This window comes from Thalassophryne amazonica, chromosome 5 (genome assembly GCF_902500255.1).
Source record: "Thalassophryne amazonica chromosome 5, fThaAma1.1, whole genome shotgun sequence".
In the NCBI taxonomy this organism is placed as follows: domain Eukaryota; kingdom Metazoa; phylum Chordata; class Actinopteri; order Batrachoidiformes; family Batrachoididae; genus Thalassophryne; species Thalassophryne amazonica.
In genome coordinates this window covers 42,556,646-42,584,003 of record NC_047107.1, presented here as the reverse complement: position 1 = coordinate 42,584,003, position 27,358 = coordinate 42,556,646, and the positions used below count along the sequence as shown (strand labels likewise).

At 40.0% G+C, this 27,358-nt stretch overlaps 1 protein-coding gene across 1 annotated transcript in view; it reads left to right on the top strand.

The window, feature by feature from the left end:
- Positions 1–11,605, top strand: part of nol6 (nucleolar protein 6 (RNA-associated)) — a 65,216-nt gene extending 53,611 nt beyond the window's left edge. Inside the window, exons 23-26 of the mRNA XM_034170065.1 lie at positions 6,049–6,138; positions 6,241–6,441; positions 11,055–11,156; positions 11,249–11,605. Of these exons, the coding sequence (XP_034025956.1) occupies positions 6,049–6,138; positions 6,241–6,441; positions 11,055–11,156; positions 11,249–11,398 (543 nt within the window). The 3' untranslated portion in view covers positions 11,399–11,605. The remainder of the gene's footprint in view (positions 1–6,048; positions 6,139–6,240; positions 6,442–11,054; positions 11,157–11,248) is intronic.
- The last annotated feature ends 15,753 nt before the right edge of the window (positions 11,606–27,358 follow it).

Sequence of the window (27,358 nt, the reverse complement as noted above, 5' to 3'; positions counted from 1 at the left end):
GAAACACTATAAGAAATCAAGAAAAAAGATTGTGGCAGTCAGTAACGGTTACTTTTTTAGACCAAGCAGAGGAAAAAAATATGGAATCACTCAATTCTGAGGAAACAATTATGGAATCACCCTGTAAATTTTCATCCCCAAAACTAACACTTGCATCATATCAGATCTGCTCGTTAGTCTGCATCTAAAAAGGAGTGATCACACCTTGGAGAGCTGGTGCACCAAGTGGACTGACATGAATCATGGCTCCAACATGAGAGATGTCAATTGAAACAAAGGAGAGGATTATCAAACTCTTAAAAGAGGGTAAATCATCACGCAATGTTGCAAAAGATGTTGGTTGTTCACAGTCAGCTGTGTCTAAACTCTGGACCAAATACAAACAACATGGGAAGGTTATTAAAGGCAAACATACTGGTAGACCAAGGAAGACATCAAAGCGTCAAGACAGAAAACTTAAAGCAGTATGTCTCAAAAATCGAAAAATGCACAACAAAACAAATGAGGAACGAATGGGAGGAAACTGGAGTCAACGTCTGTGACCGAACTGTAAGAAACCGCCTAAAGGAAATGGGATTTACATACAGAAAAGCTAAACAAAAGCCATCATTAACACCTAAAGAGAAAAAGCAAGGTTACAATGGGCTAAGGAAAAGCAATCGTGGACTGTGGATGACTGGATGAAAGTCATATTCAGTGATGAATCTCGAATCTGCATTGGGCAAGGTGATGATGCTGGAACTTTTGTTTGGTGCCGTTCTAATGAGATTTATAAAGATGACTGCCTGAAGAGAACATGTAAATTTCCACAGTCATTGATGATATGGGGCTGCATGTCAGGTAAAGGCACTGAGGAGATGCCTGTCATTACATCATCAATAAATGCACAAGTTTACATTGATATTTTGGACACTTTTCTTATCCCATCAATTGAAAGGATGTTTGGGGATGATGAAATCATTTTTCAAGATGATAATGCATCTTGCCATAGAGCAAAAACTGTGAAAACATTCCTTGCAAAAAGACACATAGGGTCAATGTCATGGCCTGCAAATAGTCCGGATCTTAATCCAATTGAAAATCTTTGGTGGAAGTTGAAGAAAATGGTCCATGACAAGGCTCCAACCTGCAAAGCTGATCTGGCAACAGCAATCAGAGAAATTTGGAGCCAGATTGATGAAGAGTACTGTTTGTCACTCATTAAGTCCATGCCTCAGAGACTGCAAGTTGTTATAAAAGCCAGAGGTGGTGCAACAAAATACTAGTGATGTGTTGGAGCATTCTTTTGTTTTCATGATTCCTCAGAATTGAGTGATTCCATATTTTTTTTCCCTCTGCTTGGTCTAAAAAGTAACCGTTACTGACTGCCACAATTTTTTTTTTCTTGATTTCTTATAGTGTTTCTTAAAGCTTCTTATAAAGATGACTGCCTGAAGAGAACATGTAAATTTCCACAGTCATTGATGATATGGGGCTGCATGTCAGGTAAAGGCACTGGGGAGATGGCTGTCATTACATCATCAATAAATGCACAAGTTTACGTTGATATTTTGGACAATTGAAAGATGTTTGGGGATGATTAAATCATTTTTCAAGATGATAATGCATCTTGCCATAGAGCAAAAACTGTGAAAACATTCCTTGCAAAAAGACACATAGGGTCAATGTCATGGCATAGGGTCAATGTCAATGAGCAGATCTGATTTGATGCAGGTGTTAGTTTGGGGGATGAAAATTTACAGGGTGATTCCATAATTTATTCCTCAGAATTGAGTGATTCCATATTTTTTTCCTCTGCTTGGTCTAAAAAAGTAACCGTTACTGACTGTCACAATCTTTTTTTCTTGATTTCTTATAGTGTTTCTTAAAGCCAGAAAGTTGCGATTTGAAATGACTTTAGTTTTGTGTCATGTCTGTGATCTGCTTTTTTTTTCTACAAAATTAAACAGCTGAATGAACATCATCCGAGGCCAGTGATTCCATAATTTTTGCCAGGGGTTGTAGATGAATCTGATGGGGTTTCGACACAATTAATCGGATTAGCGGGGAATTTTTAAAAAAATGTGCCAGGGAAACAATTTTTCTTTCCTTCCATCACTTTATTTAACAACAGAACATTATTTGAAAACGTAAAATACTTGAAAATCAACAAATCGTCAAATGTCCCTTGGCTGTTGAGATAAGATAATAAAGAATAAAACAGTTTATAATAAAGAACAAAAGTAATTATTTCAAATGACATTGCTTTATCAAAGTGCTGAGTTGCCATAAAACATTGAAACATATAAATATTATAAAATATATGGTGAAAGAGGTATTTTTGTTGCTGCATATGAGCAATTAACATAACCAGTTAACCATAAAACCTAAATCAAAAACTCTAGCCTGACTCATTATATGTGCAACATTCTCTGTATAACTTGTAAACTATGTGGTCATTTCACAATGACACATGTGACTCATGTCTCTTTCTCTAAAATTGTATTGTAGCATTATTAGTTATTATTGCTATTATTATGTTACTATTATTATTAACATATAAATAAAATAAATAAAAAAAATATTATAATTTGTAATACATTTGACTCTTTTACGACAACAAACGCTGAGCCATTAATTATCATACAGAAAACAAATGCACAAACATGCTGAAATGCCAGCAGCTTAATGCTAACTTTAACATTGAAAACGCCATAGACATGCTAACGCATTAGCATCGGCATTAGCATAAAATACATCTATCAACTGTTTCAGAAGACCATAACAGGTCAGTTTAACATAAAAAAGGTAAATATTCCTCACAGACATGTGCTCTTTAGGGTTTTAGTGGGGAAAAATTAAGATAAAGCGAAATAAAACAAATGAAACCAACGAAGCAGCAGCTCGAAGCACTCCTTCATTGGTTCAAGATTCAAAGCAAAGCTCGGTTGATTATATGGAAGAAACGAAACATTTGCGGTTAAACAAAGTTATTTAGTAACTAATCGATGACTAAATTAGTTGACAGCTATTTTAATAATCGATTTTAATTGATTAACTTGATTTGTTTCAGCTCTAGTGACGGGGTCGTCACTGTCATAGGCAAAGCCTGAAAACAGTGTGTGTGTGATGATTTACATTTTACATCATCAGGCTCCTGTGTTAGGATGCGTCACCTTGTTTTACATGCACTTCACTCTCTAAAGAGTAGAAAACATGTTGACAAACATATTGCTTGTAACATTTTTCGAGAGAGGAGACGAGTGGATGATTCTGGTTCGTGTTATTTATAGATACCTCAGTGCCTCCTAGTGACCACGAGAGGGCAGGTTGCAATGGAGTGTAACAGAAACTTTATTTCTCATAGACTGAAGTGGCTTCATGTTCACACACTTTCCAGATGATAATTATGAACTGGATTTTATAAGAGAAGGATATCCGGCATTTTGTATAATACATTTTTAAATTGGGAGAGTTTTTTATGCTTGGAGTGATGATTAGAAAAAAGCACCTGCGGAATGTCCTGCACAGAGGGCGCCACAGTCAGTGGACTCTTTTAAATCAAATCTTAAAAAGTTTTTATTTCAGAAAGCTTATGAATTATAGTTGCTAATTTTAATTGATTTTAATTTATCCTATTTTTTTTTGTTGTTGTTGGTTGTTGTTTTTGCTTTTGTTTAACTTCTGTGGCACTTTGAGATTTGTTTATAAATGTAAAGTGCAATATAAATTAAATGTATTATTATTATTTTGGACTTGCGGTGCTGTGTGATAAATGGAATGCATTTACCTCGGGAGTGACATCAGTTTGACTTCTGAGGTAAATGGATCGTAGAAGACCCACGTTGAAATTTGTTTTCAGGTGACCTTGCCCATCTTTTGATAGTTATCATCAGTGGTGGTAGTGAATTGCATCTGTGCATGGTGGTATATACGAGGTCTGTTAGAGCTGGACATCAGCCATTTTCAGGCAGATTTCACTTTTAACAAGAGATTTTGTCATGGAAAGCCGCGCGGAGGCTTCGCGCATCACGACGGATTCGCTGATGAGCGAGACAAAGAACACCTCCGTTTTGGAGTGTCAGAGGACAAGTTGGGACATGCCCAGCTCTCCACAATTTCTCTTATACTCACTCGACTGGTAAGCCACTGAAAGCCGAGATAGGCATGTCCCATCTCCATCAGCGGCTCCGTCATGACGCGCGAAGCCTCCGCGCGGCTTTCCATGACAAAATCTCTTGTTAAAAGTGAAATCTGCCCGAAAATGGCTGATGTCCAGCTCTTGTGATAACCAGAGAAATTGCACACGACGGTCCCGGATCCACACAGCCATCCGTTTAGAAATGATCTGGTGGTTTCTGCCTGCCGATCGCGGCTTGGAGCGCGGCGCGCCGTGCGCGATTGTTGGCCGTCCTTAAAGAGGTAGTAACACTCCTTAATCTCTGTGAAGCCCATAAAATTTTCACCGAAAGCCATCTGAATTTTCCGAATGGTTTCCAGCTGCCTGTCTCTAACAGTTTATGAAAAAATTCTGATGGAACAAAGCCCAGATCATTCTGCCATTTCCTCGCAATGAAAAAACTACGAGAGGGGTGGACCAGTGCTCACTCAAAGCCTGCCCACAGGCGAATGACGCAACCGACAGGCGTGAAAAAACTCACACATGCGCACGAAGGTTCAAGCTTGGCTGATGTAAAAATATATGAATCAAATCCATATATTTTTTGCATAAAATAAAAAGGTCGGATAGTTTTCTCACAGACCTCGTATGTGTTCATCATACGAGTATGTGAACAAAATAACTGAGTTTTAATAAGATTTCTGACCAAACCTATTGGAATGATAAAATCTGTTAAAGACAAACTCATTGGATTTTCATAAAAAATGATTAAAAGTCAAGGATCACAACAAACCAAAGTCAAAATTTGGGCCCGTTGCTTTTAAGTAGGGAATATTTAGAGTAGTTATTCAGAGGAAATACTGTAATTTATTATTGATTAATCTACACCTTTGGTTACTATTAAATACTAAAATAGTCATACAGTGGTCCCTCATTTGTCGCGGGAGTTACGTTCTAAAAATAGCCCGCAATAAGCGAAATCCGCGAAGTAGTCAGCGTTATTTTTTACAATTATTATAGACGTTTTAAGGCTGTAAAACCCCTCACTACACACTTTATACACTTTTCTCAAACAGGCATGAACATTTTCTCACTTTTCTCTCGTGTGTAAACACTCTCAAAGTTCAAACCTTAGTAGAAAAATAAGACCAACCTGTTTTCAGGCCCAAACATTTGTTTGAGAAATAAAAATAGAACGTTTTCCTACAAATAATTGTGATGGCTTTTAGAACTAACTAATTTAATTTTACGATCAACCTACGAGGTTGGACACATAAGAAATTATTAATAGTGACTCACCAGTATTTCACAGTTCCTCTGATCGCGCCTCTTCATCCTGGCGCCGCGCCACTGTCGCGCCTTTTTCCACCGAGTCACACCTAGCTGCAGGTGTTTTTTGAGTGAAGAACACAGTTATGGGTAGTTGTTGGCGCTCTTTTTTTTTTCTTCTGGGCGAGAAGATTCTTATAAACAGACAAGCAGAACACAATGTGCGTACTCTCCCTTCGTGGTGCCACGACCAGCCTGCTTGATGAGGACGCAGAACACAATGCGCTGTAAAAAAAAAAAAAAAGAAAAGCATGCAAAATTGGACTAAAAGAATCTGCGACACTGCGAGGCCGCGAAAGGTGGACCGCGTTATAGCGAGGGACCACTGTATATTCTTGAGTCTTGTTGCAGGATCTCTCAAACTAGTAAATAAATAAATAAACAACCTGTGACTTATGCTCCAGAAAATACAATACTTTGATTGATGGGTGGGTAGTGCTCGAACACAGGTTTTGTCATGTTGTGTTTTGTTTTGTTTTTTTTGCATCAACACATTTTATGGTTCCTGGGAAATGAATACCTTCCACTGCTGACCAAACTAATAATTTGGATTTTATATTTCAGAAAGACCACAGATATTCTGCCTTTCACAAATGTGACCATTTGTGTCCTTTCGTCAGATGCTGCAGCGAGCTGTGATGGTGGCTGCTGAGAGTCTGAAAGTGCTGGAACATCAGCTAATGGATGGTGATCAGACTCAGGATGTCAGGGTCTGTGTCAGAGAGACGGGGCAAGGAAAAAAAAAACAACTTGTACTCTTTCTTTTGCACTTCTTTTAATTTTTAAACACTGCCGCTCATGTGTCTGTGCAGGTGGTCATGCGTCCTCCACTGGATGCCTATGATGTGCTGATTCACTTGAACCCCAAGCAGGTTCCCCTGCTGAGCCACGCTGTGGACGTCCCGGCTGTCACATTCAGCAGAGGCACCATGACTAGCGACGTGGCCCCGTGTGGCGGGGCCATGCCTGTTGTGGACTACAACCCTGTGTCTCTCTACTTGGAAGAGCTCAGAGTGAGTCTGCTTGTGATGACTAATGGTTCTTGGCTCCATGACAGTCCAAGGTGTGGCATTAATAATCCCTTGATACAGAATGTGGGAAAGCTGCACAACACGATTCAGGCATGTTGCAGCCATGTTCCTAAAGTGAGAGATGCAGCAGCTTCTTGTTGACTGTTAACATTAAGTGTAGCTCGTTCTCAAAACAAGGCTGTAGCATGTTGCACTTCACCAACAAAGCTGATTTATTTTTAAGGACCAAGTTCACTGTTTTTGTAACCTGAGTCATATTAAAATAGTTGGCTATCACACCTGTGAGTGGTGTACTAACCTTTGACAGCTACTTTATTTATGAGAAATCCTGTTTTTGAAAAATGAGCAGTAGTGACCTTTATGACGCTGCAATTAGCAAAAGGCTTCACAAGTAACATAATGAAGACATTGGTCTTTGTTTTATATTACGGTCATTGTGCATGTTAAAAGATGCCAACATGAACCAAAACAGGGGGTTTACTGGTTGTCATCCTTACCTATGAGAACACAAAATATTACAGCTGAAAATGAAGTACAATTGTATGCAAAAGTTTGGGCACCCCTGATAATTTTCATGCTTTTCCTTATCATTGGTTGTCTGGATCAGAAATTTCATATAAATATATCATATAGCAGATGAACACACTGATATTTGAGAAGTGAAATGAAGTTTCTTTCCAGAAAGTGTGCAATAATTATTTAAACAAAATTAGGCAGGTGCATGAATTTGGGCACCCTTGTCATTTTATTGATTTGAATACATTTAGCACTAATTATTGGAACACGAAATTGGTTTGGTGAGCTCATTGACCCTTGACCTCCTTACACAGGTGAATCCAATCATGAGAAATGGTATGTAAGGTGGCCATTTGCAAATGTTTCTCCTCTTTGCATCTCTTCTAATGAGTGGCAACATGGGAGCCTCTAAACAACTCTCAAATGACCTGAAAACAAAGATTGTTCAACATCATGGTTTAGGGGAAGGATACAAAAAGCTGTCTCAGAGATTTCAGCTGTCAGTTTCCACTGTGAAGAACATAGTAAGGAAATGGAAGAATGCAGGCACAGTACTAGTTAGGCCCGAAGTGGCAGGCCAAGAAAAATCTCAGATAAGCTGAAGTGAAGGATGGTGAGAACAGTCATAGTCAACCCACAGATCTGCTCCAAAGACCTACAACATGATCTTGCTGCAGTTAGTGTCTCTGTGCATCGTTCAACTATACAGCGCACTTTGCAAAGAGATGCTGTAATGCAGAGGAAGCCTTTTCTGCATACACGCCACAAACAGTCGCTTGAGGTATACTAAAGCACAAGTTGGACAAGCCAGCTTCATTTTGAAATAAGGTGCTGTGGACTGATGAAACTAAAATTGAGTTATTTGGACATAACAAGGGGCGGTGTGCATGGCTGAAAAAGAACACAGCATTCCAAGAAAAACGCTACCTACAGTAAAATTTGGAGGTGGCTCCGTCATGCTGTGTGGCCATTGCAGGTACTGGCAATCTTGTTAAAGTTGAGGGTCACATGGATTCCAGTCAATATCAGCAGATTCTTGAGAACTATGTTCATGAATCAGTGACAGAGTTGAAGTTGTACCGGGCCTGGATCTTTCAACAAGAGAACGACCCTAAACACTGCTCAAAATCTACTCAGGAATTCATGCAGAGGAACAAGTACAACTTTCTGGAATGGCCATCTCAGTCCCCAGACCTGAATATTCTTGAAAATCTGTGGTGTGATTTTTTTAAGTGGGCTGTCCATGCTCAGAAACCAACAAACCTGAGATGTTTTGTAAAGAAGAATGATCCAAAATACCTTCGACCAGAATCCAGGCTCTCATTGGAAGCTATAGGAAGCGTTTAGAGGCTTATTTCTGCAAAAGGAGGATCTACTAAATATTGATGTATTTTTTTTCTGTTGGGGTGCAAAAATTTATGCACCTGCCTAATTTTGTTTAAAAAATTATTGCACACTTTCTGTAAATACTAGAAACTTCATTTCACTTCTCAAATATCAGTGTGTTTGTCTGCTATATGCAGTGGTGGGCAGACCTAACCAAAAAGTTAGCTTCAATAACCATTAATCCGATAACTGAAAAGTTATCTTTTATGACGCTAAACTGATAAACTGCAAAAAAATGTATCTTTATTACAGATAACCGATAACTTTTAGTATTGATTCGGACGCGGCCACATCAGATTACACTGTCGGCTTCTGATACCAGTTTCACTTTAAGCACCGCAGGGGCTGCTGGGTAAATTCAAGGATCACAAACACAAAAAGAACGCATGAAAAATGAATGAATAAAAAAATAAAACCCCAAACACTGTCATCATCTTTCAAAAGCAGTAAAACACAGTATTAGAATTAGTATTAGTATATTAATTAGTATTATCTCGGTATTATAAACACTGTCATTTACAAACTAAAAGCTGATGCTTTTTTCACATACTTTGAACCCTGCGGTTTAAACAACCGAAATACGTCCATTAATGCATTTATTGGCAGAGTAAAAGACACATAGTAAACATAAATTCTTACCTGTTAGTTTTAGTGGGATTCAAGAACAAAATAATCCACATAAAGCATCCTGATTATCCAAATCGGTGTCTAAAACGGTGAAGAAAAGTCCCTCTGTAACACAGCTGCGCCATGAGATCTCCTCTCTCCCACCGAGTGTTGGCAATTAAGTTATCCAGTCAGCCAGAAAGAAATAAAATAAAAATAATGTTAAACTTAGTCAGTTTTGTTTGTGTTGAGCAGAGGGTAACAGTGTAATGTCCAAAGTGAACCTGAACCACACTGCCCACAATGCTCCCTGCACTGACTGGCCAATCATGTATTGCACTTAATGATGACATCATCAGCAAGCGACAGGCAGCCAGTCTGCCACAATCCAGTGATCTATACATGACAGGGACTGAAATGTGTGATTTTAGGTTTTACAAACATTTTTGACCGTTAAACTTTGCTCACTTTACCAGCAAAAAAATGTTAGCGGACTGAAAGTTATCCGAACTAAATTTATCATAAGATAGTTGGTCTGCTGATGGTTTTTAAACTTATCTGAAAAGCTAATCTGCTGACAAAAAATTAGCTTCGATAATTATCGGTTATCAGATTAGCTGAACAGTGCCCACCACTGGCTATATGATATATTTAACTGAAATTGCTGATCCAAACAATCAATGATTAATAAAGGAAAATCATGGAAATCAAGAGCACCCAAACTTTTACATACAACTGCATAATATACTATGTTATAGTGTATATTATGTAAACGTTACTTAAAGGAATTTGACAGTCATTGATTTACTCACTCTATTAATCCTCTGGTAACCTCACTAATCACATGGCATTAGCTGAGGGAGAAATGAATGAGGGTCATTAGTCGTACAGGGAGTTATTTAAAAAATACACTGTACGCTAGGCCTGACATAATTTTGTTGGAAAAATATATATTGTCCCAGAAATGAGTGTAAGTCTATATAAAGCAAGTGCCCAATTTCAAAGAGCAATGAACAATTCTTAATATTTAGATGTTGGAATTTGAATTATTTTTTTTTAAACATCCTAAATAAACAAATAAAAACACACAACAACAAAAAAAGCTGTTGACGGTGTCAAACTTGTAGAGGCATTTATTTATCTCAGCAGTGACATTTATGTTTGAGTCCTCAGCGTTTTAGGCCGAGAGATGCTTGGGAAGAGCGAAAGTCATGAGATTATTGGAACGAGGTGTTTGGCAATGCCGATACCTTTGCAGGAAAATGAAGGTCCAACCCTTTAGGGTCTTGGTGCTTCCTGACTTATTGTGTAGTTATGACATTTGGACACTAATCTTTGACCTAAGGTGATGACCAGATCTAGTACCACCGTAATGACATTGTGTCAAATTAACTATTACATAGGAAATTCATGAGGTTTTGGGCATCTGCTGGAAAAGGCCAAAGGAATGCTCACTTTTCAAGTGGCTGTGGCAGACAGATGGCTACTTTAATAAATAAAAAAAAAAAAAAAGTGTGGTGTTGGCCGGACCCAGGGAGGTTCTTTTGGGTGGTGGATGTGGTGACATTGGCACAGGCTCCCAGAACCATGCAGTCGACTTAACCAAGCAATACCATGCCATCTGCTCTCTGTCTGTGACAAATGCTGCAGTCAAGAATTGCACTTCAATTTCAGTGTGTACCATGGTTCCACAGTGATCCACCTTCTTGGCGGATATTATTCAAAAAGGAATGAAACCCTAAACAAAATATTATCTAAAATGTAAAAGAATAGCAATGTACATGTTGGTGCACATAGAGACCCTTTGCTGACTGAAGCCTTTAAATATAAAATTCATAATTTAAAGGTACACAGTCTGTAGCCAATTAGGAATAGTAGCAATAGCTAATTTTAGTTGCTCTCTTTACTCAGGCGGTTGTCCACAGTCTGTAATGGAACCTAAAAAAAACCCTTATTCTTATGGAAGCCACAGATGTGTTGTCTGATTTTTGAACCCCCCCCCGCGCACACACGCACACATATCCATGCTGTTTGATGCGGTATATGTATTGTTCACTGAAATGTTGTGTGCTCTAATTAAATTTCAGGAGGCATTTGGAGACTTGGCCCTGTTCTTCTACGATCCCCTCGGTGGTACAGTGATTGCAGTTTTATGGAAGCCAAAGGCTTTCGGCCCTTTGCCCTTCAAGGTACAGTTCAATGAGTCTTAAGACATCTATATCAGAGGAAAACCTTGTGCTTGCTTTCTTGTTCTTCTCACATATTAACATCCCATCCACAGACGTCACAGATGTCTGCTCGTTGTGTGGAGGTGACCGGAGAGGAAGTGCACTCTGTTCCCAATGTTGAAGCTATTCTGGAGGACTTTCAGATCATGGGGAAGGACCTGGTCAAATCAGTGGAGGCCAGGACTGAAAAATGGGTAGTTTAGACAAAAGATAAGATTGAAAATGTTCAGTAGACATATGGATTTTAGCAGATATTGATACATTGGAAAGTACACTGTTGTATTTTAATATCTGACTAATCAAAACACAAAGTATACATGAATTCTGAACATCCTCTTAATTTTATTATGTTGGATTGATTGCAGAGTTTATGTATTTTCAAGTAAAGATGGCGCTGTGTCGACTGTGAATATTGTTTTGTTCTTATGCATCTGCATTTATTAGTTTCTAAAGTGAGATTCTCTTGGTCTGATCTCATGTAGCTCACAGAACAGGATAGGCTGGAATGTTCTTACTTGTTGCGACTCATGAAGCTTTACAGTATATCTGGAAATATTCACGCGCTTCACTTTTTCTTTCACTCAAAGTTCTACACACAGTACCTCATAATGATGATGTGAAAAAGTTGAGATTTTTGCAAATTTATTAAAAATAAAAAGAAACTAAGAAATCACATCTTCATAAGTATTCACAGCCTTTCTCATGAAGCTCAAAATTGAGCTCAGGTACATCCTGTTTCCACTGATCATCCTTGAGATGTTTCTACAGCCTAATTGGAGTCCATCTGGGGTAAATTCAGTTGATTGGACATTATTTGGAAAGACACACACCTGTCTACATATAAGGTCTCACAGCAGGAACTGGGAGACCTGTCAGAATTGAGGGAAAGATGAATGTAGGAATGCACATCCTGGACATCCTGGATGAAAACCTGCTCTTGACCTCAGACTGGGGTGACTGTTCATCTTTCAGCAGGACAGTGACCCTGAGCACACAGCCAAGATATCAAATGAGTGGTTTTAGGACCACTCCGAGTGTCCTTGAGTGACCCAGCCAGAGCCCAGACCTGAATCCAATTGAACATCTCTGGAGAGATCTGAAAAATGGCTGTGCACCAATGCTCCCCATCCAACCTGATGGCGCTTGAGAGGTGCTGCAAAGAGGAATGGGCAAAACTGCCCAAAGACAGGTGCACCAAGCTTATGGCGTCATATTCAAGAAGACTTAAGCCTGTAATTGCTGCCAAAGGTGCATCAACAAAGTATTAAGCAAAGGGTGTGAATACTTACGTATATGTGATTTCTCAGTTATTTTTAATAAATTTGCAAAAAAAAAAAAAAAAAACTTTTTTCATGATGTTATAGGGTGTTGAGTAGAATTTTGAGGGAAATAAAAACAATTCATTTTGGAATAAGGCTGTAACACAAAATGAGGAATAAGTGAAGCACTATGAATACGTTCCAGATGCACTGTAAAGTGCTGCAAAAAAAAAAAAAAAAACTGGAACAGAATTGAATAGTTTGCACTTAAAGTGGAGGGAGGTGATGAACAAGCACGGACAACTCTGTAGGCTGAATATGGTGTAAGAATTCTGGAGAAAATTATCAGCACTTACAGTTTAGAGGCCTAATACAAAAATCTTTTGTTTGCTGTGGGACATTTGGAAATATCTTAAAGAGTTGGTCACTGTCCAGAGCTGCCTGGCAATGCTGACATCAGCAGAACTAAGGTCCAGGTCTTTAGTGTCCTGGTGCTTCCAGTCTTGTTTTTGTGAGGCCTGGGCCCTAAGGTGGTGATTTTTGGTACTTGTTCTCAATCAATCAATCAATCAATTTTAATTATATAGCGCCAAATCACAACAAACAGTTGCCCCAAGGCGCCTTATATTGTAAGGCAAGGCCATACAATAATTACGTAAAAACCCCAATGGTCAAAACGACCCCCTGTGAGCAAGCACTTGGCGACAGTGGGAAGGAAAAACTCCCTTTTAACAGGAAGAAACCTCCAGCAGAACCAGGCTCAGGGAGGGGCAGTCTTCTGCTGGGACTGGTTGGGGCTGAGGGAGAGAACCAGGAAAAAGACATGCTGTGGAGGGGAGCAGAGATCAATCACTAATGATTAAATGCAGAGTGGTGCATACAGAGCAAAAAGAGAAAGAAACACTCAGTGCATCATGGGAACCCCCAGCAGTCTAAGTCTATATCAGCATAACTAAGGGATGGTTCAGGGTCACCTGATCCGGCCCTAACTATACGCTTTAGCAAAAAGGAAAGTTTTAAGCCTAATCTTAAAAGTAGAGAGGGTGTCTGTCTCCCTGATCCGAATTGGGAGCTGGTTCCACAGGAGAGGAGCCTGAAAGCTGAAGGCTCTGCCTTCCATTCTACTCTTACAAACCCTAAGAACTACAAGTAAGCCTGCAGTCTGAGAGCGAAGCGCTCTATTGGGGTGATATGGTACTATGAGGTCCCTAAGATAAGATGGGACCTGATTATTCAAAACCTTATAAGTAAGAAGAAGAATTTTAAATTCTATTCTAGAATTAACAGGAAGCCAATGAAGAGAGGCCAATATGGGTGAGATATGCTCTCTCCTTCTAGTCCCCGTTAGTACTCTAGCTGCAGCATTTTGAATTAACTGAAGGCTTTTCAGGGAACTTTTAGGACAACCTGATAATAATGAATTACAATAGTCCAGCCTAGAGGAAATAAATGCATGAATTAGTTTTTCAGCATCACTCTGAGACAAGACCTTTCTAATTTTAGAGATTTTGCGTAAATGCAAAAAAGCAGTCCTACATATTTGTTTAATATGCGCTTTGAATGACATATCCTGATCAAAAATGACTCCAAGATTTCTCACAGTATTACTAGAGGTCAGGGTAATGCCATCCAGAGTAAGGATCTGGTTAGACACCATGTTTCTAAGATTTGTGGGGCCAAGTACAATAACTTCAGTTTTATCTGAGTTTAAAAGCAGGAAATTAGAGGTCATCCATGTCTTTATGTCTGTAAGACAATCCTGCAGTTTGGCTAATTGGTGGGTGTCCTCTGGCTTCATGGATAGATAAAGCTGGGTATCATCTGTGTAACAATGAAAATTTAAGCAATGCCGTCTAATAATACTGCCTAAGGGAAGCATGTATAAAATGAATAAAATTGGTCCTAGCACAGAACCTTGTGGAACTCCATAATTAACCTTAGTCTGTGAAGAAGATTCCCCATTTACATGAACAAATTGTAATCTATTAGATAAATATGATTCAAACCACCGCAGCGCAGTGCCTTTAATACCTATGGCATGCTCTAATCTCTGTAATAAAGTTGTATGGTCCACAGTATCAAAAGCAGCACTGAGGTCTAACAGAACAAGCACAGAGATGAGTCCACTGTCTGAGGCCATAAGAAGATCATTTGTAACCTTCACTAATGCTGTTTCTGTACTATGATGAATTCTAAAACCTGACTGAAACTCTTCAAATAGACCATTCCTCTGCAGATGATCAGTTAGCTGTTTTACAACTACCCTTTCAAGACTTTTTGAGAGAAAAGGAAGGTTGGAGATTGGTCTATAATTAGCTAAGATAGCTGGGTCAAGTGATGGCTTTTTAAGTAATGGTTTAATTACTGCCACCTTAAAAGCCTGTGGTACATAGCCAACTAATAAAGATAGATTGATCATATTTAAGATCGAAGCATTAAATAATGGTAGGGCTTCCTTGAGCAGCCTGGTAGGAATGGGGTCTAATAGACATGTTGATGGTTTGGATGAAGTAGCTAATGAAAATAACTCAGACAGAACAATCTAAGAGAAAGAGTCTAACCAAATACCGGCATCACTGAAAGCAGCCAAAGATAACGATACGTCTTTGGGATGGTTATGAGTCATTTTTTCTCTAATAGTTAACATTTTATTAGCAAAGAAAGTCATGAAGTCATTACTAGTTAAAGTTCTGTCTGGAGTATTCTTGTGTGTTGCTGGAATAACCTTGTATTGTAAAAGAGCAGCTCCATGAGGCACATTTCCGTAAGTGTGATTCACCTCACAGGTTCCACAGTGCTGAAGATCTCAGTGACTGGAGAATGCCAAGATAAAACCTGTGTATCATCTGCCTATGGCAGATAACCAGACAGGTACTTTTATGAGGTGGGGATGGGCCACAGGTTTGCCTGGGTGGTTGCCAGTTCAGGAAGTCGTGTAATTCTGGACTATTGTGGGAGCTGCAACAGGTGGCACCAGAACATGCTCGCATTCCTCCTGACTCCACCTGTTTTTAGTCAGCAGTGGATCTGTGCATAGCATTATATAATCTTGATAATCTCTAAACTGACAAACCTCAGTGAGGATAACGGTAAACGCTTTCTTGTGCATTCTATGATTCAGACTTGCATTACAAGCTGTTGCCTTTTTAAATGATTTGAATGTTTGTTCACTCAGCACTGTTGTCTCATAGTGAGAGGGCGCTAGGTTTGAACTCGGTCTGGTCCTTTGTGTGGAATTTGTATGTTCTCCATGTTTCCGTGGGTTCACTCCTGGTGCTCCCTCTTCCAAAGACATGCAAGTTAGGTGAATTGACAACTATGAAATTGAGATTGACTGCCCACCCCTTCACCTCCAGTTACCCTCAACAGGACTAAGCAGGTATAAAGATAAGTTCTAAGTTCTGTTATTAGATAGAGATACCTATTGCATGAGGAGCTACCTCACTACTTCTTGTGGAAATAGCTTTTCAGAGCTAGCAAGTAAAGTTAAAAGTTAGGTTAGCATTGCATATCAGGGTTTCTGCCAGGTTTAAGTTGACTACTAAGTAGTGCTGTATGGCATTGGCCTACTATTTGATAATAATTTGGGCTACTTGTCATACAATATAGTACACAGTGCAACTATAATACTATTATTTGCTCAATCTAGGGTTGCCAACTCTCTGAAAAATAAGGGACACCGAGCCGACCGGCCGACTGACCATTGCCTTCACCCTTCCCAGCGTCTGTGTGAAACGATTTTTAACCATTTGACTGCTGACTTGACCCTGAATTTAGGTAGATGCATACATGCATTTGTTCTGATATGAACACCTGGAAAACAAATTATTTAGCAATTTATTTTTAGTGCAAAATAAATTTTCTCACAATTTCAATATGAGCATTCTGTCTTCTTTAAAAATAAATCTCTGTAGTGCTATTGCTTAACTTAAAGTTGTATAAATTAACAAAAAAAAACAATAGAAAATTTGCATCATCCAAAACAATGTAACAGTGCACATTTACACATTTAGTGTAATAAAAAGTGCAAAAAATAAAGTCTGAAAAGTAAACAATACTGTTGTCGCGCACCTTTTCCACCCAGCCATTTTCCTTTTCTCATTCTCCCCTGTATTTTTGCATTCTTTTTTGTTTTGTTTTTTTTTAGGAGTAACGACGTTACAGACATTGCTGTCCGTAGACATATCTGCAGTGCCAGTGTCGGTGTCTGTATCGATATCAGCCATGCTGCTTTGTTATTGTCGTCCAGCGACCGTCGTCGGCTCATGACGTCAGTATCTTCTTGCGAGCAGATGTCCCTCGACCAATGAGATAAGAGTGATTCTGTATTGTCAACTCGTGTCTGTCAGCTCATTGGTGAAAAGCAGGAGAGGCTGGGATCAAATTTACTGTAAGTTTCCATATAAAGCGCCAGTCAATTCCATTGACATTTTACAGACTTTTTGATTCTCACAGAAATACGGGACAAACTGCGTCCCGTTTCAGGTCAATACGGAACGCACACTTTTATTTCCAAATAAGGGACGATTCCGTTTTTCCAGGGACGGTTGTCAACCCTAGCTCAATCTTAGATAAAGACAATACAGAAAGTGATGATGGAGATAACATAGAGCCGAGGGATACAAAGCAGATAGAGGATAAAGAAGATGAAAATATTCAGGAGGAAAATGATGACGAAATCAGGGATGAAGAAGTTAAAGACACAGAAGAGACAAATATTGATATGGAGGGAAATGGTGATGAAGACAGAGAGAAGGGACATGAGGATGATATGGAGGAAAATGGTGATGAAGACAAAGAGAAGGGACATGAGGATGATATGGAGGAAAATCAGAATATATGAAGGAAAATGATGAAGACAAAGAAGGGACGGGATGATATGGAGGAAAATGGCGATGATGATAAAGAGAAGGGACATGAGGATGATATGGAAGAAAATGAGAATATATGAAGGAAAATGGTGATGAAGACAAAGAGAAGGGCCATGAGGATGATATGGAGGAAAATCAGAATATATGAAGGAAAATGATGATGAAGACAGAGAAGGGACAGGGGGATGATATAGAAGAAAATGAGAATATATGAAGGAAAATGGTGATGAAGACAAAGAGAAGGGACATGAGGATGATATAGAAGAAAATGAGTATATGAAGGAAAATCACAACAAACAGTTGCCCCAAGGCGCTCCACATTGCAAGGCAAGGCCATACAATAATTATGAAAAATTATGAAAAACCCCAACGGTCAAAACGACCCCCTATGAGCAAGCACTTGGCCACAGTGGGAAGGAAAAACTCCCTTTTAACAGGAAGAAACCTCCAGCAGAACCAGGCTCAGGGAGGGGCAGTCTTCTGCTGAGACTGGTTGGGGCTGAGGGAAAGAACCAGGAAAAAGAGATCGATCACTAATGATTAAATGCAGAGTGATGCATACGGAGCAAAAAGAGAAAGAAACAGTGCATCATGGGAACCCCCCCACAGTCTACGTCTAAAGCAACATAACCAAGGGATGGTCCAGGGTCACCCGATCCAGCCCTAACTATAAGCCTTAGCGAAAAGGAAAGTTTTAAGCCTAATCTTAAAAGTAGAGAGGGTATCTGTCTCCCTGATCTGAATTGGGAGCTGGTTCCACAGGAGAGGAGCCTGAAAGCTGAAGGCTCTGCCTCCCATTCTACTCTTACAAACCCTAGGAACTACAAGTAAGCCCGCAGTCTGAGAGCGAAGCGCTCTAATGGGGTAATATGGTACTACGAGGTCCCTAAGATAAGATGGGACCTGATTATTCAAAACCTTATAAGTAAGAAGAAGAATTTTAAATTCTATTCTAGCATTAACAGGAAGCCAATGAAGGGAGGCCAACACGGGTGAGATATGCTCTCTCCTGCTAGTCCCCGTCAGTACTCTAGCTGCAGCATTCTGAACCAACTGAAGGCTTTTTAGGGAACTTTTAGGACAACCTGATAATAATGAATTACAATAGTCCAGCCTAGAGGAAATAAATGCATGAATTAATTTTTCAGCATCACTCTGAGACAAGACCTTTCTGATTTTAGAGATATTGCGTAAATGCAAAAAGGCAGTCCTACATATTTGTTTAATATGCGCTTTGAATGACATATCCTGATCAAAAATAACTCCAAGATTTCTCACAGTATTACTAGAGATCAGGGAAATGCCATCCAGAGTAACGATCTGGTTAGACACCATGCTTCTAAGATTTGTGGGGCCAAGTACAATAACTTCAGTTTTATCTGAGTTTAAAAGCAGGAAATTAGAGGTCATCCATGTCTTTATGTCTGTAAGACAATCCTGCAGTTTAACTAATTGGTGTGTATCCTCTGGCTTCATGGAAAGATAAAGCTGGGTATCATCTGCGTAACAATGAAAATTTAAGCAATACCGTCTAATAATACTGCCCAAGGGAAGCATGTATAAAGTGAATAAAATTGGTCCTAGCACAGAACCTTGTGGAACTCCATAATTAACTTTAGTCTGTGAAGAAGATTCCCCATTTACATGAACAAACTGTAATCTATTAGACAAATATGATTCAAACCACCGCAGCGCAATGCCTTTAATACCTATGACATGCTCTAATCTCTGTAATAAAATTTTATGGTCAACAGTATCAAAAGCAGCACTGAGGTGACATGAGGATGATATGGAGGAAAATGGTGATGACGACGACAAAGAGAAGGGACATGAGGATGATATGGAGGAAAATGGTGATGATGAAAACAAAGAGAAGGGACATGAGGATGATATGGAGGAAAATGAGAATATATGAAGGGAAATGGTGATGAAGACAAAGAGAAGGGCCATGAGGATGATATGGAGGAAAATCAGAATATATGAAGGATAATGATGATGAAGACAAAGAGAAGGGACATGAGGATGATATGGACGAAAATGGTGATGATGAAGACAAAGAGAAGGGACATGAGGATGATATGGAAGAAAATGAGAATATATGAAGGAAAATGATGATGAAATCAGGGATGAAGAAGTTAAAGACACAGAAGAGACAGATATTGATATGGAGGGAAATGGTGATGAAGACAGAGAAGGGACATGAGGATGATATGGAGGAAAATGGTGATGACAACAAAGAGAAGGGACATGAGGATGATATGGAGGAAAATGGTGATGATGACGACAAAGAGAAGGGACATGAGGATGATATGGAGGAAAATGGTGATGATGAAGACAAAGAGAAGGGACATGAGGATGATATGGAGGAAAATGAGGATGATGAAGACAAAGAGAAGGGACATGAGGATGATATGGAGGAAAATGAGGATGAAGTTGAAGACATACAAGAGAAAACAAATGATGATACAACAACAAATAACAATTATGCTCTCCTTTCTTCATTAAAACATCCCACTGATCCAGCACATGTTCAAAATCACAGCATAGATCACTCTAACAGATTTGTTGAGTTTTGTTGCTCCATTGGACCTTGTCATCCAGTTGACAGTTTCCCAAAAACTGAGGTGCGTTCATTCCACAGTGAGTGGTATCAACAGGGGCTTCGGACGTGGGGGAGGGGGTAAAGGGTACTATGTACCCAGGGCCCAGAGCATGGGAGGGGCCCACAAAAAACTGGCATTAAATACATTTTTGTGTTGCATTTTATTAATGTCCATACAATTCATGTTGTAAAAGAATATAATTTGAATGAATGTATAAATGTTGCTGTCAGAGTTGTTCGAACCTGAAAATATTAACAACCCAGTTTACACACAGAAATGATCAAGCAAGAGACACTGAATTTCTTTTTTTTCCTGATCAGGAGAGGGCAAACGAGGAGCTCCTTCAAGAACTGTCTGCTCTGAAGGCCCTGCCAATATGCTTCTCCTTTTTATTGAATATAGTTACATACAAGCATATAGGAGTGACAATATTACAAAACAATGGAAAGACACAAAGTCTGGTCTCACATTGATATGAAAACTTATGGCTTTGAACCCTCAGTCTCCTAAGCTTACCATAATAATGTCCAGCCCTGAACCGGTGTTCCGGTTACAATGCTCTTTCCTCAAGGCTGAACCATTAATTAAAGGTGCACATCTGTGCCAGAAGCTCTTAGCAAAAACGTGACCCTAGCAAAACAGTTTGCACATGACTAAGCCAAAGATCATCTGCTCACTTTCTCATGTGGCAGTTTTAATGATCACTTGAACAGTGATTGCTTTGACAATGAGTAATTATTTAAAGGAATAATGGTACATGAACTCTCACACATGCATACATGTATATATGAAAAATAGAGAACAGAATCAAAGACACGATCACAGAGAGTACATCAAAGTAAATACATTAATATTTGATAATATATATTGACAATATAGAGAAAACCCTGTCATTCTTCCTCCCTGTTTATCGAATTTTAATGTCTACACTCACAACATCATCATTGTAGAAACATCAAAAAGCTTACAAACAGTGTACAAACAGTTTTCCCTGTCAGGATGGGGTGACATAATTGAGTCTCAGATAGCAATGACGCAACGTATTAATGGTCCAGCAATAAGCCATCAACTGTGGTGGAAATCATCCGTTGAGCCATTGATCAAGAAAGAGGAATCATACAACAAATCATAACACGTAGTAAGTCCACACAAAAAAGAACACAACAATGGGGTGAGCAGTTGTAGCAGGATGTTATACCACAATCCAAAGAAGAGCCATGAGGTCCAGCTACCGTTCGTAATAAAGTCTGTACTCACAGTGCTCCCCAATAACGTCAGAGTATGAATAGCTCCTATATCATTCTAGTTACCCCAGTACATACAATAGTAAGAATTTAGATGAAGCACATTCAACACACAACACAATTCAGCGGTTTCCATCAGATACATACCCGTTGAACACCATTTCTTTGTATAAATATTTAAACTGATATTTGGACATCGCTGGAGTTTCTCAGGTAGCTTATTCCAATTGTTTGTGCCACAAACGGAGACATAGAAGCATTTCCTGGTCGTCCTTGCGCCTGCAACTTTAAAATGATACCAACCCCTTAAATTATATATTCCTTCTCTTTGCATAAAATATCCTTGAATTCTGAAAGGTACTTGCTTATGTTTTACTTTATACATCAATCGAACAGTCTTAAATTAAATCATGTCATGGAGTTTTAAAATCTTTGATTTAATAAACAGTGGAATGGTATGATCCCGATAACCTGCATTACGAATTATTCTTAATGGTTTCCAAATAACATTATTTTAGTTTTTAGACCAATTTAGTGACAGTTTGTTCATATCGAATCAAACCAACTCTTCACTTTTTTCATCTCTGATCCCAGATCATCTAATAATTGTTGCAAATATCCCCTGAACAAAATAAGATCGTATCATCTGCAAAGAGGACTGCTCTAAACAGATCCGAGACTTTACATAAATCATTGATATACAATATGAATAACTTTTGGTGCCAACGCAGAACCCTGAGGAACTCCACAAATGACACAAATTCCATGTGTTTATTAATCGATTCTATTGCATCTAAACCCATATTGACTATCATTAAGCAGGTTGGGTTGTTCAATAAATCTGTTATTGTAAAGTTTTTCCAATATCTTTGAGAATTGTGACACTAGAAAGACACAGGCCTATGGTTAGTAAAGATGCTTGTCACCAGATTTGAATAAAGGTATCACTTTCTTCTGGTCTGAATTGTAACATGGTTCATATATTTTTTCATACCACCACACAGTAAATGCCACAATCACAGCAATAATCGTCAAAAACATCAGCAGGGTGCGTAATTTGCAGCCTGCTCTGGCAGCAAAGTTCTCCATAGCTAAAACAGTATTTTGAACAACCTGTTGTTATCCCTCTCTCACTCCCCCTGTCATGAGGTTTTATTTTTTCTCTCTCTCTAGGGACAGAGAGGGAGACAACACTTCTGGTCTTGAAGACGTCTTCTTTCTTTGGTGACAGTTCAAAAGGTTCAGTTTGTCTGGGCTTAGGGGCGGAAGGTGACAGTTCAGTCTCAGTTCAGTTCAGCAAGGGACTGAGGGAATCTGGAACTCTTTGTTAGTTCCCTTCAGCTGTAGTGCATAAGTCTGTACTATCATCAGTATGTGTAAAGCATGTTGCAAGTGGAATTAAAATAATGTCATGTACTCTGTCCTGTGCCCTGCTCTTGACGTTTTTTTCCAAACACAGGTGCACAGGAATAGAACAGGATTCCCTTGTCTCCCGTTCTCAAAGATGCAGTTTCGTCTGCTTCTTTTCTCCTGGTCTGGTCCCGTCAGCTTCAGTGCTCTCATTTCAAGCTTGTAGTCCGTCTGCTTCTAATCCTGGATTACATGGACAGGATTCTCCTCGGTTGTAGCTGGCTTCTCATCTGCTTCAGGACCCTGGCACCTACTTCAGTCTCTGGTCTTTGTCTGTGTTAACTCCTGGTCACTCTCTCTTTGTTACGACGCGCTTCCAGCCGTTGCTGGGCCTATAGGCCATCAGCCGTTACTGTTACATGTCGCTCCCCTTGTCTTGTTCGGGATCTTTCAGGTATCTTTTGTCTTTTGCAGTGGGATAGATGCACCCAAGATGACCTCTCTGCAATTTTCACTGCGGTGGGGGTGGTTAGCAGCACTTGGAACAGACCTTCCCACCTTGGAGATGACCAGTTCTTTCTCTTAATAGTCTTTATCAGCACCCAGTTGCCAATCTGGATCTGATTCTCAGGGCCCTGCACAGAAAGATGAGAGTCTGGTATCTTGTTAGCGTGTATGACATTCTTATGGGGGACAACACACGTCTCATATAATCAACTAATCCCTCATCCTCACTATCAGGCCCAGCTATTTTCTGTAACTCTGGTATTCTGTAGGCCCTGTCATACAAAATTTCAAATGGCGTAAGGCCAGTCTCTGAGCTGGGTGTCACCAAATCCAAACAATAAACCCAGTTTTTTTTTTTCTCTCTCTCTCTCTCTTTCATGCACTTTCCTGAGCTTATTTTATAATTGTTTCATTTGTTCTTGCCACTAAACCTGCACCTTGAGGATGATAAGCACAATGTGTTTTTGCATTTATTTTCAAATGTTCTGCCAAATGTTGGATGATTTTATTTACAAAATGTGTACCATTATCACTGTACATTGTTTCAGGTAGTCCATGTCTTGGAATGATGTCTCTACAAAGTATCTTTGCAATATTTTTCCTTTCACATTGGTTCAATTAAAAAAAAAAATCCATATGGATCGTTTGAAACAGGTATTGAGGTGTTGGAAATTTCTCTCGTTTTGGTCTCTCATTACTCTGCGAATTGTGCTTCGCACAGATTAAACATACTCTGCAGTAATGCTTTGCATATGCCTAAAATCCTAACGTCACAAAATAATTATTAACCAGTCCAACCATCCCAGCCGTAAAAACGTGACATGGTCCATGATTTAAGACAGCTGCCCAACTGAAGAGGCTGCGGGGCAGGACTGGTTTGTTTGAGGATTAGGCATACACGCCATCAGCGGTTTGGTGGACATTGTGACGCATTCATCTGCAAAAATGGATTGATTAGATGAATGATAAGCATTGATTAATATCGATTATTATGTGCAGGCCAATCTTAATATGACAAATCAATTCCCGACAATGATCCAATACTCCATGTAGATCAATACACTGCCTACCATGTAGGCATACGGACAAATTTGACCTGTCGCGGCTCGTCTTTAGTCTTCTCGGGATGTCGTCTTTTAGATAACACAAACTAATTGCAAGTGATATGCTAGAAAAGGACACAACACTTTAGAATAATTCAGCCTTAAGCAAGATAAAATGCACAGAGTTTTTAAGTTTATTTAAGCCTTTGACACAGAGCTTAGACAAACTGAGTCCTCTAGAGAGACTGAATATGACAACCGCGCTCATCTATTTATTGGAGACCCGCGGGCATCGCTCCTCCTTCGACTTTTTTATTTATTTCATTCCCAAGACATGGTTTTCTATTGGAAGCGTCCTCTAGTGAACCCTAAGCAGGTGTTAGGCCATTATTTCAATGTGACAAACGCTCCCATTAAAACGTGAAGGATTTACAACTGATTTTTTTAAAAGACCTTCAGCCACAGGTGCAGCTGGCCTGAGGCCCCCCCCGCACGTGGCCTCAGCCACAGGTGCAGCTGGCCTGAGGCCCCTACACGTGGCCTGCGGGAAAGCACCTAAAAGGCCTTGGAAAGCCCCTGACAGACTGAATGACTAATAGAGCCCTTTTTTGGGGGGTTGAACACCTGCTAGTTCAACCAGAGGACATACAGTTCGGATCAGGACACTTGATAGTTCATCATAGTTCAAATAAGGACCTAAAAATTCTTCTACAGTCCCTCCTCTGGGACTCGAAAGAGTCCCATTACATCAACTATACTCTTGGGTTGTTTACTGACAAGACATCCTCATTTGTGCATTGCAATAAAAAAGAAAGAAAAACACATCACTCGACTTACTGATAACTCTGGTGCGGATATGAATATCAGTGATACTTCACGCGGTAAATATATTGAAGTGCAGGTGAACCTACATACTAAGGCACAAGGTGATCAATTAGCTGGATTATATCAACACAAGGTGACATTCAAACATTGAGTTTTGGTGTAATTCAAGGCACTTAAAATGGCCACATAAAACAAGTTACATCAACCTCTTAATCATGGCAAAGTAAAGGCCTTACATTGACATTCGTGCAACCAATCATCTTCTGGCATCTATTGTCTCACTCAACCAGAGGCTCCAACCCATTATACTTGGTTCTACATATTATTTTGTTAAAGCGTCACACATTTATTTATTTATTTTTTTTAAATGCATCAAATAACCCTACGTGTCAACCAATCAAGAAACTATTCTAAGGTTGCGCAGCTATATCTAGTTAAATGATAAACACAATAAATGGTTTCCCTTCATGTCCGTCCTTAAGTCATTTGCCTTAGTCAATCATATAATGGTTTTCATTATAGGCCATTTCTCAACGTTTTCCACTTTGTTTTTCTTCTTTTTCAGCTTGTTTTCTAATGCCCTTTTTGGCCAGATGCCAAATTTAGGCGATGCATGTCTCTTAAGGCATGCTATAATTTAAGAAAAAGGGGTCCCTATGGTGCATCTTTACTACTAAATCTCCAAACACGCCGTGTAAGGGTCCCCTTTTTATAACTTTGCAATGTGATATGTATGTGTACGCATTTAGCTTTATCTGTGTTACGCAGATGATGGTAAGGACAGACATTTACCCGACCTTCGTTACTAACATATCCTTCTTTGTTTTGTTTTTTTTTATTTACACTCAGATTTCTGAAACCAGTCCGTAATTCAAACTCAAGAACCAAGGTCATCGTCCGTGTTCAGTGCCATTACGTCAGTCCGCGCTCCTCGGCATTTACTCAGCGTCTGAAGTTTTGGGAGAAGTTGGGGAATATGGGGAGGTTGGCCTTTCAGGGGTAGTGGGGGAAGGATCAGGAATTCTGGCTTTCAGACAGTCGTGCAGTTCTCTGATGGATCTTTCCAGCTCCTTGTGCTGCTTGGCCAGGTTGTACAGGGCCCCCAGAGAATTCTTGCCCACATTCAGGGTGGTGGTGGCCAGCCCTAGCTGTTCCCTTTCCATATGCTCCATCATGCTGGCTAGCATGTCCATACTAGACTGAAGACCACACAGTTGAGTATGGAGGCCCTCCTGAGCACAAGAGATGTTGGCATTGTCACGGTGTATCCTTAACAGGTATGCAGCTGTCTGACTCAGTTGTGGCATGATTTCCTCAAATAGCTCATGGGGAATGTGATTTGTGAGGGGCAGGAGCTGCTCCAAGGTTTTTGGAACAGACTCTTGTGGAAGACGAAGCTCTCGAACCAAGATTGCCATGTCCAGTGGGGTGACCATGACCAGATTAAGGTTGTGCAGTCCAGGGGACAGGAAGTACAAGGGGGAAGGCATTTCGTGTGTGGGGGGAGTATTGTTGATGTCGCACAGGCAAGTGGTTGGGACACTCTGGGCATTTAGCAGCCTGTGCAAAGCTCCCCTCTCTCCTGATGGGTGAGTTCGACTAAGGTCCACCCCTGCTGATCCTCCTCCAGAGGTACTGGGCTGATCGGAATATCTCTCCTGCCTTGGGGGTGGAACGCTGGGGACAGGTCCTAGCAGTGAATTGGGTCTAGGATGCACTCGGGCAGTTGCTGCATATGGCCGACCTTGGCTGCCTCCCCTGGAGGGTATTGTTGCCACTGGCACATGTGACTGTCTCCATGGCATCTGCGGAAGGGGTCTGTTCCTGAGTCCAAAGGGTCCTTCAGGTGATGGTGGAGTCCTTGGGCCGACTCTTGCCGCAGGCAGATTCTGTGAAGCTGTCATCGCCAGGTGCTGGAACGATGAAGATCCTTCTGTTGCCAACTGGTTTAGCTGCTGGATGGTAGGCGGCTGTGGTGACCAATCATGTCTCGACCATCCCTCCTGTATATCCTCTTCTCCAAACAGTTCTGAGAGTCCAGTCAGACTTGATAGAGGCAGATCAGGCATAGGTCCCTGATCAGGGGAGTCTGGTCTCTCAGCCATACTCCTGTGTCCTAGTAATATACATATACGTTCATTATTACAGCTCCATGTCATTCTTTCAGATATTGTCTATCCTATCCCTCATTTTTGTGGGTGCATGTGTGTGAATGTAAATGTGCGTGCATGTCTTCTTCCTCGTCTACAATATCACCAAGCACGGTCCATCCCAGTCCTCCCTATCTGGGGTATACGCCACAATATTAGGGAGCTGGGGGCTGTCGGGGAGGATAATTGGTATTTCATCCATTTCCATATATTCTGGTTCTCTGTCTGTTTCGTTTGTGCTTTCTTCCAGGGCTCGGATGGCTAACAGTGGGAGCTGTCCTACTGTGGATGAAATCAATTTATTGACCAGA